At 39.4% G+C, this 17,468-nt stretch overlaps 1 protein-coding gene across 6 annotated transcripts in view; it reads left to right on the plus strand.

Moving 5' to 3' along the window:
• rab27b (RAB27B, member RAS oncogene family) overlaps window positions 1-17,468 on the plus strand; it is a 65,118-nt gene that overhangs the window by 33,548 nt on the left and 14,102 nt on the right. For 2 of the 6 annotated variants that reach the window (XM_061698595.1, XM_061698594.1), the window contains one exon: window positions 541-646. The exons of the other annotated variants lie outside the window; for them this stretch is intronic. In XM_061698595.1, the coding sequence (XP_061554579.1) occupies window positions 606-646 (41 nt within the window). In that variant the 5' untranslated portion in view covers window positions 541-605. The remainder of the gene's footprint in view (window positions 1-540; window positions 647-17,468) is intronic. 6 annotated transcript variants of the gene reach the window in all.

Genomic DNA, 17,468 nt, shown 5'->3' on the forward strand with positions numbered 1-17,468 from the left:
GTCTGGTGTTTGAATCTCAGCTCAGCTCCCTGTGTGGAGTTTGCAGTTTTTCTCCATGCTTGTGTGGGGTTTGTCGAGAGATAGATAGATAGATAGATGGATAAGATAAATTAAATAACAATAAAAAACATTTCATTAATTTTCTTTAGCGCACATCCTCATTAGGGTGGCAGGTGTGCTGGAGTCTATTCCAGCTAACTTCGGACGTTCACCCCCAACATGCATGTTTTTCGAATCTGGGAGGAAATCGGAGCACACTGAGAAAACCCACGGAGGCACGGGGAGAACATGCAAACCCCACACAGACAGCCGGAGCCCAGATTGGAACCTCCGATCTCAGAACTGCTGTGAGACGGATGTGCTAACGACTTGTCCACCATGCTGCCTTAATAATAATAATAATCATCATCTATAAATTTAACCAGCACTTTTAAATTCAAAGAAAGTCTTAACGTTCATGCATGTTAGGTCAATTGACGACTAGAATTACCCTTATCTGTGAATATGAGTGAAAGTAGTTGTTTATCTATATCTGTCCAGCAATTGGCTGGCGGCTAGTCCAGGGTGTACATCGCCTCCTACCCAAGGTGTGCCACTGACATGATATGTGGAGAAGTGGAACAATGAAGAGCTCGTATTTGACAATGTAAGTGGGAATAGTTGTCTGTCTTGATCTGTTCCAGGCTGACCTGGCATAGCCTCAAGCAGTGTCAGCCTGGATAGCTTCCCGCTACCTGCTGCCCTGCACAAGATAAGTAACATACTAGAGAATAGATAATGAGTCGATGTATGTACAATGTCACTTAATCCTAGTGCACACCACAAAACACAATGCATTATTGATTTTCTTGTAGTAACCACCATTTTCCCTATGGCAAAGGGGTACTTGCATAATATTTGTTTGGAGAACTTGGAAATACTGTATGTAATATCAGGGGTATCATCCCATCCTCAAATAGGAGGCTGCAACTTGTGATGCTTGTTGGCCAGGATTAACTTGATGAAGCCAAAACACTAAACTACGAGGCAGCAGATGAACAATGCAGTCGGAAACCGACCAGGACACAGTAGGCCTATTCTTGCTATGTAATTTTTCTCACTAAGCAGAGAGATGATGTTTGGACTCAAATTACTTGTTGGTTGTTGTTGTTGTTGTAGTGGTAGTAAACAAGCTGAAACACATTGTTTCTTTGTCTTTTTTTTGCTGGATTTGAGCATGTTGTCATTCTCATTTCACCACAACATGTTTGCATTTCCAATGCTTGTGAGAAATGTTTAGTAAGTCATAAAACCATCATTTGAAAAGAAAATAATGCAGAATTTACACTGGTACTCCTTCTGCATAAGGTGTACAATGCAAACGTTCTCTTGACCAAGTTTTTTTAAGGTGAGTGGCAGTCTGGTTTAATGTGAAGCAGTCAGTCATAACAGTCATCATCTATACAGAAATAGGTACAATACAAGAATACCTTAAAACAGGTTTAACTGCACAGCGAAACACATCTGAAGCATATTGTGTCATTTGTTAGAATGTTAGAAAAGTTAATATCTGCAGGATTGGCCGGAGACCTCAGTGTGTTTCTGTGTAATTCCTGTTAGGCAAATGTACCACATTTGCTCTGAACTTCTCACTTTCTGAACTATGAGGTATTTTGTAGATGAATTTATGTGCTTAACAGTGCTAACCCCTAAACCCTCCAATTGAGTCACTGGTCACCATGTCCCCCCCAGCCTTATGACAAGGGGCGGTTCTGTTTTAAGCCCCAAATGAGTATTTTGATTTTGAAGAAAAGTAACCAGAGCACCCATAAAGACAATTAAACCATTGCTTGTATTTTTGTTTGTGGAGGCAGCACTTCATCACTAAACTGATGAGTGACACTTGTCAATTAGTGTGTGGATACGTGCATGTGGTGCAAGAAGCAGGCACATCGCCAAACACAAATCTATTTGTTCGTGCTTTTTGAACAGAAGGCAGGCTGGATGAAGATGTCGACTGCTCTGTTACTGTAGCTTTTCGTGCTATATGCAACTGGTTAGTTGCCATATCATTGTGGGCTCGCTATTGTTAACGTAATAAGATGAGGTTGCCATAGAGGAGCTCGTTTGAAATATAGAGCCACCTATTTTTAATACTGCCATGGGGAATAAAGTTGCCAAAATAGTGCCGTTCCTTTTCAGTGCATGAGGTATGGGATATAATGGCCTCTTTTGTGGTTGCTGTTCTGAGCCTTACTTTTGAGTCTTACTTAGCTTTGTGGTTGGACAATGGACAACATATGTATAGAAAAAGCCATTAGGCGCCGCTGTCCTCAGGACTGCGCAACCATGTGTTGCACCTTGTGCCACATCTTTAGGGAATTGTAGTTATTTTCTCTTTTTGTGTCGTGGAGACACATAACTCTCTCACTTCCACCTCCCATACACAGAAGAATAATGGTCTTCCAGGCCACATTATTGAGCAGATGAGCCAGTGATTTTGTGAAGAGGGTCAAAGGTCAAATGATTTCCAATTTCCCCATCAGCAGGAATTGGAAGTAAGGAGATTAACTCTTAATTAAGTAAAATGTCAACTTCTAAATGTCCACCAACATGAAAGGATTACAAAAGAAGACGATTACTTCTGTCCCCATAAACTCAGCCAGTTTACCGGCCAATGCAAATTTAATTGGCTTCAACAAGACTCAGCATCAGTGCTGACATCTTCAAAAGATCTTTTTTAGCCATTGTTAATGGTAACTTTGCTGCAAAGAAACAGATTTCCACATAATCAACAATTAGATCTGTGTTTGCACTTGAGCCCACAGGGACTGTCAAAGATTTTTCCTTTTGATTTCATTCATTCATTCATTCATACCGCTTATCCTCACTGGGGTCACGGGGGTGCTGGAGCCTATCCCAGCTATCTATGGGCGAGAGGCAGGGTACACCCACTGAACTGGTCCCCAGCCAATCACAGGACACATATCTCACATCTACGCAGAATTTAGTCCTCCATTAACCTACCATGCATGTTTTTGGGGATGTGGGACGAAACCGGAGTACCCGGAGCAAACCCACGCAGGCACGAGGAGAACATGCCAACTCCACACATGCGAGGCTGGATTTGAACCCGGGTCCTCAGAACTGTGAGGCAGATATGATAACCAGTTGTTAACCGTGCCGCCTCCTTTTTAAATTGCTTTACAACTTTATTCTGAAATAATAAGCCACGTTAGTACTCATGAGGGCTGGACGATATTGGAAAAAATGACACAGTGATTCTTTTTTTATTTCTTATTTTTTAAACCTGCGGTATATATTGCAATGTGAAATAATACACGATCAGTGTTGGGAAAGTTAATTTTCTGTGCAAACTAGTTCATAGGTTTTTTTTTTTTTTTTTTTTTTTTCCCCAATATTGTATGTTGCTAACAGGCTATTACCCTCAAAATACTGGAATTTGATTTCCGCATTGTTGCCAGACGTTCAGTCCACAATAGTAGCCAGCTGCAGCTTTCACCCTACAATCTCAAAAAACATGAGGAAGAATGTGTTGCTTGAATGTTGTTTTTTTTTGTACGAGGAATTAAAAGAAAAACAGGACTTTAATCAATAATGTGCAAATAAAAACACGCAACACAGTATGACAGCAATGATGGTGAAAGGACGTTGATGACTTTGTATTCCCAGAAGCTCTGGCTGACTATATTAACAAAATATTTTATCTTATCTACTTTTATATTACAAAACAAAATAAATAATAATTTACCCAGTAATCAATTTTTACAATTATGTATTGTATTACAAAATAATCAAGGAACATTTACGCAGTGCCCTTGAACTCACCTTGGACACTCACGCAGCATTAGATTGTTTTCCCTGTCCTCTTTCATAGTTATCATACAAGCAGATGGGTATAAAATACTCTGGGCTGCTCCGTGTGTTGTTTTGACGTGTGTAATTTATTGTAAAATGGGCGCTAGTCTTATTAGCATGTCCAAACAGGTCCCGCTGCTGATCACTTTTAATATTGCAGTTTATTCACTATATACAGTACATAATGACTGATTGAACATTGATAGACATCAATGTTGAAGCGCTTTGTTATAGCTTGGCATCAGATATACTGTAGGATGTCTGCTGATATGCTGTTGTGGCAGTATTAAATTAACTGGACAGCAGGTTTGCACAGAGTGAAGGACAGACTGTCCTCTGTCATATTCACAGTTGGGATGAAGTTTTAATGGTTCTATGTAGTGGATTTTTTTCCTCCACACATACTCTAGCATTGTGTTCCCTCCAAACAACTGACCTTGGGTTTTATCTGTCCGCACTGTGGAACATCCAGACACTCTTTTTGTAAACTTTAAACCTGTAGCTATATATATATATATATATATATATATATATATATATATTTGGACAGCAGTAGCTTTGTCCTTGTTCAATGTTTTACTTACAGTATCATACATTTTTCAACAGAGATATTATCTGCCAGGGATTTCTGTCTTTAGCTGATGCGCTAGAGTTTTCTTCTTCACCTCATCGAGCATTCTGTGGTGTACTCTCGCAGTCACTCCAAGGGAGAGGAGGAACCATGCTGAACTTTCTCCATTTATAAACAATCTGTCTTGCTGATGAACATCAATGCTTTTAGAGATACTTTTGAGAACCATTACAGCTTCATGCAAATAAACAATTCTTAGTTGTAGGTATTCTGAGGGCTTTTTCCACATTGAGCAATGATTTTTGAGAAAAGCAAACTCAAAATTGGTGTCGGACTTTTATCGGGCAGGGCAGTTTTAACTAACACTTCCAATCTCGTCATATTGATTGGACTCTAGTTTGGATGAGTCCTGAATGTGATTGGATCTCAGAGAAGTCATTAAGCTTAAGTTTTCCACCCTGCTCTGTGAGTGTTTATATTGTGTGCCCAATAAAAACATGACAAGATATAGTTGTTTGTCTGGTCCATCTGTTTAAGCATACTGTGTTTGTCTGTTGTTGTGACTTAGATGAAGATCAGATATGACCAATTTATGCAGAAATCCAGGTAATTCCAAAGTGCTCATAGACTTTACTTGCAACTGTCCAATATGTTGAAAACAGATGTCGAGTTGTCAATCTATGCAGTGCCCTCCAGAGACGTTTTGTTCTAAACCACAGATAAACGTTCTTTGGAGATGAAAAAAAAGAAGAATATTAAAGGCAGCACAGTGATTCGCAACTGTTACTTGTTCTTATTAACAAATGTGTAAAATGTTCAAATCTTAAGTGAATATGAACAGACATCCATAAGATCAGAATCAGAATCATCTTTATTTGCCAAGTATGTCCAAAAAACACACAAGGAATTTGTCTCCGGTAGTTGGAGCCGCTCTAGTACGACAACAGTTTACAGAACACTTTGGAGACAGAAAGACATTGACAAAAAAAAAAAAAAAAAACAGTCACTGAGCAGTAAAGGGTTGCTAGTTATCTGGTAATGCCGGTACATTTTTTTTTTTTGACAATTGTGCAAAAAGATGTAGAGTCCTCTAGCACTGAGAGCAGTTCGAATGACTAATATTATATAGATATAGATTTAATAAAAGAGCTGTATAAGCAATTGTATGATATGTTTGTGGTTGTAGTTTGCAGTGATGTAGAACTTGGATAGATAGATTGGATTGGTGTTTCAAAAGTCATTCAGTTAAATTACATTTAAAAAATCTTCAATCATCAATTTCTGCCTAATTTAGAGTTTGTCTCGTGTTCGTCTTGGAATACTATCATCCATGCTGACCTTTCACATCCAGCTGTGGTGTTTGTTGGTCCACGTCCTGCTGTGGGATTAAGGAGGGATTGAAGAAGCTCGGTGACACTTGCAAATATGTCATGGTGCAGTTAATATATGCTACTGTGCTTGTTTGTGCTGTACTGAAGACAAAGACAGTGCGAAGGACTGTGAACTATGCGATTTTTGAATGAACTATTGATATAAGTACAATATTCTTTGGACCAGTAAATAGAGCAATCAAAGGCTGGGTTTGACACCCTTAGTTACTCCGTAATTGGAATCATAAATTTAGTCTCAACATTCAGTCTTTTTAGTCTATAAAATGATTCAAGATCTCAATTTGAAGGTAGATGATCTGATAATGAATATGAGGTCACCTTCAAATGCATCTACTGTGCTTTGTCCTGTTTTTGCAGAATAGACAGTATCACTACTAAATTTTGCACTTGACCAGATGCAAAAATTGGTTGATTCTTTAAAAAGTGTTTGTCGGCAGAATTTTAAGTATTTGGTTTTTACTCATTTGACCATCTAATTTTAGATATGTTGTGAAACCATAAAAAAAATCTGTTAAAGTACCTGATGCTAGTAATGTTAACAGTGTAGCCACTTAGCATTGTAATGGTTAAGATGGTAATATACTGTAAGATGCCACCACGAAATCACATGAAGCACTAGATAATGCCATTTAACTAGGGTTGGGAATCGAGAACCGATTGGAACCGGGACGAACATTCCAGTTCTCCTGGAATCGTTCAAATTAAAAATTTCGGTTGCCAGTTCCGATGCTTAGTCCGCCGCCCCCGAAGAAGCAGCGGCGAAAACCAACGAAGAGGAACGCACACAAAGACGTGCTCATGCCCAACAGTCTGCAGCAGCGAACAAAAGTGTGTCGTGTCTTGGTTAAAATTAATAACCGGTCGCCTCAGTGCAACACTTGGAAAAAGATTATATTGTGCAAATGAGACTTTCACGATGTGTAGCGCTTGACGCGCTCCGAGCCTCATCCTACACCGTGCGGAGCTTCAGTGAAGTCAACTCTCAGTCAATTGATTGACTGAAACAATAAAATACATCTATGCCAACATTGAGACCGCTAACAAGGTAAACGGTTGGTTGCACTTTTGCACTGATGGTTTTTAGGACTTATTTTAGTCTTCAAACCAACGTAAGAGCAGATGTAAAGGGAAAAAAAAAAAAGCTTAACATTGGGCTAAAACCTCACCGTTGGAACTTTACATCACAATGAATTGGGAAAAAATTCACATAAACGATATTTCACAGTATCACAAACACTAACCTTGCGCCTCATTGGTGGGTAAGGAAAGGAATCAACCCTTTATAGCATTTGGTTTCATCCATGGGAAAAAAAATAAAAATAATTCACTGGTGCCGTTTGAAGTTACTTTTCGTGCCAAAATTCTGAGTTCCAGTGTGTACCCTTAAAAATAAAAGGCTACAAACTGGTCAAGTCAAGTTAAAACTTGCACATATTAACCATTTTATGTGATAAAATAGACCCAAATAATGATTCTAACGATGCTATATTTAACTTTTATCTGAAACATTAATTAATAAATGTTAAGTCAATTAGGTTAGTTCCACACACATTGCCTTTTAGTTAATAGGTTTGATATTGATACTGGTTATAATAAAGAACCCTGAGTCAAATGTTTATTTTAGTCTATGCTGCGGGCTGCTAAGAACATGGATGTTCATAGTTTGGACACCCTTTATTTAAACCATGCAAACTATTTTGACCCAGCCCCCTAAAAGAATCGGAATTGAGAATCGTTTGGAACCGGAATTGAAATAAGGAACCGGAATCGGGACCAGAATCGCTCAAATTCAAACGTCCACCTGTTACTGTAAAATTGACTTTTTAAATTATTTTTTTTCAACCACCCAGATGTACAACATGTATACAGGACATTAAAAATATGTCACAATGTTAGCCTAATGTTGTCCCAATTTCTCCCATTAATTTAAAAAGAATTGTTAAATATGAATGTCATTCATTGAGGAAAAATTCAACATTTAATGGGGACAAATTGACTGAAGTAAAAGGAGGGTTAGGAGGAGCTGTCTCTGTGGGACTTCCAAAAGCTTAAAGCTATTTTTGCAGATTCGTAGGGTTTAATGTCCACCTCTACCAAACTTAACTTTCAAAAGTGGTAAGACAAATGACACAACCACGTCAGGCTTTGCCTATAGCATTGCAACCATCTGCTTAGACTTACAGAACTTTCCACAATTGCAGAAGTGATGATTAATGATTCTATTGTTGAAAACAGTATGGAGGATGTGATAAAACCCTTCTGCTCTCAAACGCTACAGATTGGTGAAGCAGAAGGACCCAGCGGGCACTGTCATCATGTGGTTGGTTAAGTGGCTCTGAAATACTCAAAGGTTTCAAATCTGTGAGGCAACCCAGAGGAGGTCTGGACAAAATAATTAAGGGTCAGTCTTCATTCCCTTTAGCAGTTATTGATTATTGACTGTGGAGAGCAGATTGTTGCCTTTAGCAAAGACTTTCACCAGTGTCCTCAGAGCAGGAACAAAACTAAACAGGTGTCTGCTTTGTTTAGAATGATCTAGAGGCTCGAGGGACACGTCAGTCTAGGTTTCTCCGACAAATGTCAGCTGTCCTTTTCATGTACAATCGAGCATTAATCACCAATTTGAAAATGTATACACCTGTTGTTATCCAGCAACTGACTTGCCAATGTATCTTATAATGTCATCATACTAAGGTGGAAAATACAGGGAGTTGTTTCCTCCATCCATTCTGCTATTTATGTATCCCATCTGACTTGGGGGCGGAGGCAGATGAAACTCTGGACTGATCATTTGTTGATCAAAGCGTGACTGTAAATGCAATATTGATTGATAATCTATACACACACCTACACACAGACACACATGTATGCACAAAGAGTAGGCTACCACACTGCTAAGTACGCACATATCACAGAAGTCATAATAAGACCGGTGTGCATGCACAGTAAAAGAGAACTCAAGAATTACACAGCGGTGTAGTCTTACCACTTTTCGGTAGAGTAGAGTAGAATGGAAGTCTTCTATTTCTTAGATATGTTTCAGAAAGCATAAATATCAAACTATGTACAGTTATATGTATTTCCTTTTTAAGCAAGTTCTTACTTGGAGCAGTTGCCATTTGTCCTAATCTATTACATTATCATTGGTGAAACTGTTTTAAACCACACATTCACTGAGGGAATACTGATTGATTGTCTAAGTGCTGATCAATAATTAACAAAGAAAGTTCAAACCTGCAGTACTTTTAAAGTTTTTAAGTTATACATCTGGGTCATTTTTCAATTGTACTATTCTACAAATTTGGATGCCCCCCAAAAATATATACATTTTTATTAATTTTATTTTCTCAAACTCAAGATTTCTTATTTCTTTTTTGTTTTGTTTTGTTTTTTGTGGCCCACTAAAGTAAATAAAATGCATTTTCTTCATATTCCTTTCTAAATAGATTTCTTCTTCTCATTCGGGCAGAAAGTCTGTACCAAAATTGCATTCTTTCTTCACTTGTTACAGATTATTTTTTTCTCACCAAATCTGTGATAACAAAGACACTATTCGCCATAACTTTTAATTTAAAATTCAATGTACAAGTAAAATACATATATCGTAAAAATGAAATGCAGACACAATTGTGCATACAGAATAAAATGAGGCGATAATACATTATTATTTTCAGTCATATAAGCCCTCTGAGCGAAAAATATTACTATGATGTGGCCTGCGATGAAATTGAGTTTGACACCCCTGCAATATGTGAAAAGCATGAGCAAGAGTAGGAAAAGGCCATCATTCGTGTGCCCAGCTTGCTGTAAGTTGTTGGAACTATTACAATTTAATTCCCTCTTGCAACTACATTAGGTTCCTGAAAATGTAGATTCATAAAAATATAATTTTCTGCTGCTAAAGCAAATGTAGGCTACTTTCATTATAAATGAATGGCAAGAAACACATTTCAGCTCAATGATTTTGCTGCTACTCCATGTGATTTTTGAAGTAAGAACAATATTCTTTTACTCAGGAATGACCTTTTCATCAGATTTTTAATTTAAAAGATAAAATTGACTCAGCATTTATGTGAAAATGCATGTTTATCCCCTAATTTGCATACAGTAGATACCTCATGTCTTGAACTAAACAATCATTTTATTGCATTGTTTATAATTTTATATTTGCTGTATAAACCTCTGATGATGAGGAGCTGTGCTAAGCTACTCCGCCTTACTTGAGCGCAGATCCACTATGCTGCTCCTCTCTTATTCATTCCGACCAAGCAAGGCTGTGTTTGTAAATTTATCCTAATGTCCTAACTCTACTCTCAGAGTGCACGGTCCTGAGTTTAGCAGGGCAGCGCCGGAGGATATTTCTGAAGACAGAAGCTGTCTAGTGCCGTCCTGAAATCGAAAATTCTAAACCATCCTTCAAATCTGGCGTTTGGAACTACTTTGGTTTTAGTGTTACGTATGTCTTAGATTGGAGAACAACTTCGGGACTGCTTCGAGGAAATTCTGGTCCACCACCCCGTGTCTCAGGAGGGGGATGTGGTATACCGTCAACACTGTGTATAGTGGGGACTGTGCGCTGCTGACCTCGACTCAGAACGTTGTGAGTCGGTGGGCCGAATACTTGGAAGAACTCCACAATTCCTCCGACACATGTTCCCATAAGTAAGCAGTCTAGGGACTCTGAGGTGGGTTTTTCTGTCTCTGGGGTTGAGGTCACAGAGGTGGTTAAAAAGCTCCTCGGTGGCAGGGCCCTAGGGGTGGATGAGATACGTCCTGAGTTCTCTAAAGGCTCTAGATCTGGGCTGTCCTGGTTGGCACGCCTCTGCAACATCGCATGGACATTGGGGACAGTGCCTCTGGATTCCCCGGTCCCCCTTTTTAAGAAGGGTTACTGTAGGGTGGGTACCAACTAGAGGAGCATCACACTCTTCAGCCTCCCTGGTAAAATCTAGTCAGGGATTCTGGAGAGGAAGGTCCGTCAGGAAGTCGAGTCTCAGATTCAGGAAGAGCAGTGTGGTTTTTGTCCTGGCCATGGAACACTGCACCAGCTGTACACCCTCAGTAGGGTCCTCGAGGGTGCATGGGAGTTCGCCCAACCAGTCTACATGTGTTTTGTGGATTTGGAGAAGGCCTGTGATCGTGTCCCTCTGGGAGTCCAGTGGAGGGTGCTCCGGGAGTATGGGGTACCGGACGCCCTGATCAGGGCTGTTCGGTCCCCGTATGACTGGCGTCAGAGTTTGGTCCGCATTGCCGGCAGGAAGTCGTATTCGTTTCCATTGAGGGTTGGACTCTGCCAAGGCTTCCCTTCGTCACCGATTCTGTTCATTACCTTTATTGACAGAATTTCTAAGCACAGCCGGGGTGTTGAGGGGCTCTGGTTTCGTGACAACAGTATCACATCGCATTATGTGGTTCTGATGGCTTCATCAAGCCGTAATCTTCAACTCTCGCTGGAACGGTTCGCAGCTGAGAGTGTAGCGGCTAGGATGAAAATTAGCTCCTCTAAATCTGAGGCCATGGTCCTCAGTCGGAAACGGGTGGAGTGCCCTCTCTGGGTCAGGGAGGAGATACTGCCACAAGTGGAGGAGTTCAAGTATCTCTGGGTTTTTTAATGTTTAAAAAAAAAAAAAAAAAAAAAAAAAGCCTTTTATGCACAATATGTATTCAAGAAATAAAAATTGTTGGTTATGTAAAAAAGGAAACCAATTCGTGACTAAGTGAAAGGTCTTATTTTCTCTATTCAAAATTGCTCTTTAACCAAACAAAAATATAGTTTATCCATATAATCGATTGTTTGATGGAATTTTCAGTAGGATACTTGAGTACTTAAGTATTTGTTAGCTGCAGCCCTACATTCATCCATCCATCCATTATCAACACTGCTTATCCTGGTTAAGGTTGCGGGGCGCTGGAGCCTATCCCAGCTGCCTTCGGGCGAAAGGCGGACCACACCGTGAACTGGTCGTCAGTCAGTCGCAGGGCTCATGTAGACACCGACAACCATTCGCAGTCACTTTCACGCGTTCACTGAGTGGGAACTGAACCCACGCTGCCCGCACCAAAGTCAGGCGAATGTACCACTACACCGTCAGTGACTCCACCCTACATTCAACTCCCTCATAATATTGTCATATTTCTGTTTAATAAAATCCTTGCTTTGGGTTGCTGTTTGATTAAGCTGCAAAATATTGCTCCTCAAAATTTGAAAGTTGCTCCTCAAATGAAGACATGATCAGCAAAACTGCTTCTCAAAGGAAAAAATATATATTTTGTGCCTTGTGTGTTTGTGTGTGTGTGTTTGTGTGTGTGTGTGTGTGTGTGTGTTGCTGAAGGGCTTCAGCGACTCAATATCCTCTAAAAGTACAAGTCCTGTCTTGGTGCTGGCCAATCAAAGAACAGTAGAGTGGGTTATTGTTCCATAAATAGAATGGACAAGACTTTTTTTCCGGACTCGATACATTTTCATTGTTGTGGTAACACCCGGCACCCCGCTCACGACTCAGCGAGCAGCTGTCGGAACGGGTTTGGCTCCGTAGATGCAAAAAACTAGGACATTTTAGGGAAAGTTATCTATTTATTACGTTCGCTAGCCCGCGAGCTAACTAGCTAGTGTGCTACGGAGTGAAACGGCTCACTCTGGCTCGCTCAATTGTTGTGACATCGTTTAAAACAGAGGCCACTAACTCTTGGTCCACATCCAGACCCAGAAGGAGTCCCAAACGGACCCACAACATAGCCGAAAAAGAGAGGTTATAATTCAAGACATACGGGGTGTTTCTATTTTAAGCACCGCAACATATTTCAGGCTTAACGGTAGATGGAGAAAGATCAGAAAATGACAACATTTTGGAACAAATGGCGCTTATAATGGAACGGGCAGAGTATTTTTTGTTATTACTTCTTCGTGGGAATTTCCCATTGGGATAAGTACAACGGTATGTCGCAAGTGTCACACAATGCTTAACTACGTCGGTGGAAATATAACAAACATGGCATCACATTTACGCCGACATCACCCCCAATATAGAAAAGAAGAACTTTGCGAACCTCCTTCCTTTGACTTCAGACGGCTGGATGTCGAGAGCTACGCAGAGTTACTTGACTTAATTACGGCCCTATATTACTGCGGAATGCAAGATGTAAAGCAACATTCTTCCGACACGCCTCAGTGACAGTCACACTACTGATGATTAAACCAAAGGTCTGACAGAAGCATTGGAAAATTGGAAGTTAGTGCGACCAAATATACAGGTAAAGCTCAATAAATAAGGATACGGTAGAAAAGTCTCTTTGTTTCAGTACTCAAACGTTATATTAACTCATTAAAGACTTCGAAAAATACTCAAAGTGCAAATTCCTGCCTAAATTTCAACATTAAAAATCATTTTCATTGTTTCCTGATTGATTATGTAATATTCTAGTTTCTAGAGAGTGAATTTTGGGCTTTTCTTCTTAGTTTCCTTTCGGCTTGTCCCGTTAGGGGTCGCCACAGCGCGTCATCCTTTTCCATGTAAGCCTATCTCCTGAACCCGCTTTCCACCTCCTCTTCTTCTTTGACTTCGACCCACAGTAGCTGAATTTCCAACGGCACCCCGCAGGTTGACGGCGCCGGTGGCGGACGTTGTTAACCCGGGCCACGACCGATCCGGTATGGAATTCTTTGGATGAACGCTCATATTTGTTTGGCAAGGTTTTAAGCCGGATGCCCTTCCTGACGCAACCCTCTGCATTTATCCGGGCTTGGGACCGGCCTACAGTTTGCACTGACTTGTGCCACCCATAGGGCTGCATTAATTTTGGGCTTTTGTTTGCTGTAATATAACCATCAAAATTGTACTGTACATGTATATGGAAAAAAAGCATGAAATATTTCACTCTGTCACCGAACTAAATTAAGCTTTTGACACTATTCTAATTTGTTGAGATGTACCTGTGACTACTGACAATGCCAGGAATATAGATAATGCTGTCACAGCTGCTGGGCTAGTTATGGCATTACTGTAAGCTTTATTTATAAAAGGTATTTATTTGTAAAATATACTTTGTTGCTAATAACGCACCACAGAATATATATATATATATATTTTTTAATTAATATTATTTTTACCTGTTGGTAATTTAAATTTAAATTATTTTTTTAAGGCAAGAAAATTTCCCCTTTTGTATCGAAAAAATATCGAACCGTGACACTGTGAATTTTGTGTATCGTTGCACCCCTATTCTTTAGTTATGTTTCTGACAGCTTCATGTGAGGTTCTTTCTACAAATACCAGCTTTGTATGATTTGTCCATAGAGCAGTGATTCTCAACCAATGTGCCGTGTGCGGTCTTTAGGTGTGCCTTGGGAAATTATGAAATTTTATGTAATTGCTCAAAAAAATACTTATTTACAAGGAGTGTATCTTTTTTTCAGCTATTTATGCCAGTGAGGAATCGTGACAGACATAACAAATACATGCTATTCTATTACATGGCAGGATGTACATACAGTAATTAATGTATCCACTTTTTGTGACATTTTTGTTTCTTGGCGTGCCGTGAGATTTTTCAATTGTGAAATATGTGCCTTGGCTCCATAAAGGTTGGAAATCACTGCCATAGAGCTACACACTGTCTGTGCATTTACTGCGCTGGTTGTTTCCCATCTCCCCTGTTGTGTTTGATTCTTCATGCATTTTTAATATCTCTGTGGTGCTTTATGGTTTTGTTCTTCCTTGTTATTGAGAGAGAAGATTTAGCATGCTCTTGGGTCTACTTTTTCTATTACGAGCGCGACGTGATAAATCGATGCAGCAATATTTCTGATCGTTGGTAAATATTGTATTTCTGCTGGAGCTGCTGTATAGGGTGCATGTTGGGGTATCTCTTTGCATAAGGTTGTAAATGGTATGTATTGTCACCTAAATTAGATTAAACTCTTCATCCTGATAATTCCGTGATGCTTTGCATTACAGTATTGCTTGATCTCCACCAAGACATGACAACATAGTAGTAGGTTTGACTGCCCCCATTTAACACGTGCCCCCCCCCCTCCACATTGGCTTCTTCCATTTCAGGACTGACAGATTTTTAGACATAATACATGAGACAGCCAACATTACGTTGATGCTCGATTTTCTACGTACAGTGCCGTGAAAAAGTATTTGCCGCTCCTTCTCACAATCGTATTTTTGTTTTGGATAGATTCCCTCCTTTGTTTAAAATAATCAAACAAATGTAAGTATCAGGCAAGGATAACCCAAATAAAGATAAAATGCCGTAGTTCTTTAAATGTTGTCTTGCGGTCCTTTGTGACCTCCTGGATGACTCTTAGTTGTGCTCTTGGGCACTTGGGATATTTTTCTTTGTTGGCCGGCCACTCCGGGAAGGTTCACCAGTGTTCCGTGTTTTTTTAATGGCTCTCACCGTGGTTGCCTGGAGTCCTTAAAGCTTTAAAAATGACTTTGTAACGCTTTGCAAACTGATAGATGTCAATGACTTTCTTTCTCATCTGTTCTTGAATTTCTTTGGATCGTGGCATTTAGTTGCAGCTTTTTAAGATCTTTTGGCCAACTTCATTTTGTCAAACAGGTTCTATTTAAGTGAGTTCTTAATTGAACATTTTTGGAGGTAATAATTTCTTGGATGTGATCAGTGAAAATGAACTCTGCTTCCCAAAAAAATGTGATTAGCCACAGTTAAGTTATGATTTAATATATGGGGGATTTCTTTTTCACACAGGGCCATGTAACTTTGAATAGTCCCCCCCCTAAATAATTAAAAGCATTTTTTTATTTTTTTTGGTTATCTTTGTCTGATATTTAAGCTTGTTTGATGAGCTTATACATTAAAGTGGGAAAACTATGCAAAAAATATAAGAATTTGAGATGGGGCCAAATACGTTTGCACGGCACTGTATTATCATTCTTATTGCCTAATTCAGGTATGCTTGCTTCCATTTTTGAACTCAAGGTCCTCCTCATAAAAGCAGGCATCACATGATAATTGTTGGATTATTCAAGAATTAATCATTTAAGCAACGTTGCTTACAGACGTGAAACAGTAACCAATGCAGTTCTAAAGAAATACTAACATTAAAATTTCCAAATATAGAGCTAAAGACAACAGGGAATATTATTATAGTAATGTTGTTATTGTTATTATTATTACTACTTGTATATTTTTGTTTTAGTTGCGAAACAAATGTAACTTAATTTCCAGTAATAAAAATAATAGGTATTTGTAAGTTTTAAACGTAAGGTACAATTTGCCCAAAACATGACATATTCTGTCAAGTGTATGTCCGCACAGAGATGGGAGGAAAAAAAACACACCAGGGGAAAAATGTCGGCACTATTGGTGTTTTAAAACAACTATCTGTCTCTGACTGAAACTGTGTTCACAGGCTGTGACTTAAGATATTGTGCACCTCCCTTCTTAAGTATCGCGTGTGAGTCATAAGGAGCAGTGGTACAACATTCACAATTTCTCAATGTTTAAAACCAGCACTAATCCATTTCTCTTGTTTGCTGAAAGTGGAGTATTGTCTCGAACTAGTACGTAGTCAGCTTCAAGTATAAAAAAAAAATGGAAAAAGCAGGATGCTTTCAAAAAAACTCCTGACTTTCTTCTGAAATTTGACTCCTCAGCTCCTCCAAATAAGCTGGTCCTCCGACTCCTGTAGTCTTGCGTGTGCCTGTCATTTTCAAAAGTCTTATTTTATCCATGGCTGTCAAGTTGAATATTTAGCTCTCCATCTTACCACCTGCTCGCAATAGTGAGTGCTGATTGATGTATTTTTCAGTTTCTGTGCAATCGGAGTTGGTGTGATTGTAAGCTGTTCTGCTGATTGAAGTACGGCCTCTCTGTATTAAACTGTCTTGGCTGTGTGAATTGGAGTCATATGATAGTTTACCTAAACATTCCACATTTAACCCTGAAGCCATCAACAAAAAAGAGAGTGATCCCAAATACTCCGATTCCTCTTCAATCAAACTGTTAACCCTACTAATAGAGATCAGTCCCGACTTCCTTTTGACTTCGGTGAAAGTCGAACCGTATAGAACATTACAATGTTTTTTTTTTTCTCCTTTGCAGCAACCTTCCAATTGTGTAACACCAAAATTTCAAGTTTCTACTCTTAAGTAATGTGGTACTTTCACGCATGCATCTGGAAAGTAAATCTGCAAGCAAATTTGCAGCACCGCACTTTTTTCACATTGTATGTTAGTTTTATTCCAAAATTAAATACATTGTTCTCCCTTAAAATTCTACACACAACACCCCATAATGCATTATTATTGATTTATGTATTATTATTTTTTTATTTTTCAAATTCATTCAAGTGGCGAGCACATCTCCCTTTCAATTCTCAGGGTAGGACTTCAAATCTGGGGTCCAACCTCCCTGTGTTGAGTTTGCATGTTCTCCCCATGCTTGCATGAGTTTCCTGAGGTTCCACATTCCAAAAACATGCTCCTTAGGTTAGCTGCAGACTCTAAATCCATTGATTGAATTATGAGCGTGAATTGTTGTTTGTCTATCTGTGCCTTGCGATTGACTTACAACTGGTTCACGGTGTACACCGCCTCTCGCCCAAATTCAGCTGGGATAGGCTCAGGGGTGGGGCCAAGGATTGCCGCAGCCACCATAGACTTAGGGCGGTTACC

Source organism: Phycodurus eques, chromosome 15 (assembly GCF_024500275.1).
Source record: "Phycodurus eques isolate BA_2022a chromosome 15, UOR_Pequ_1.1, whole genome shotgun sequence".
Lineage (NCBI taxonomy): Eukaryota > Metazoa > Chordata > Actinopteri > Syngnathiformes > Syngnathidae > Phycodurus > Phycodurus eques.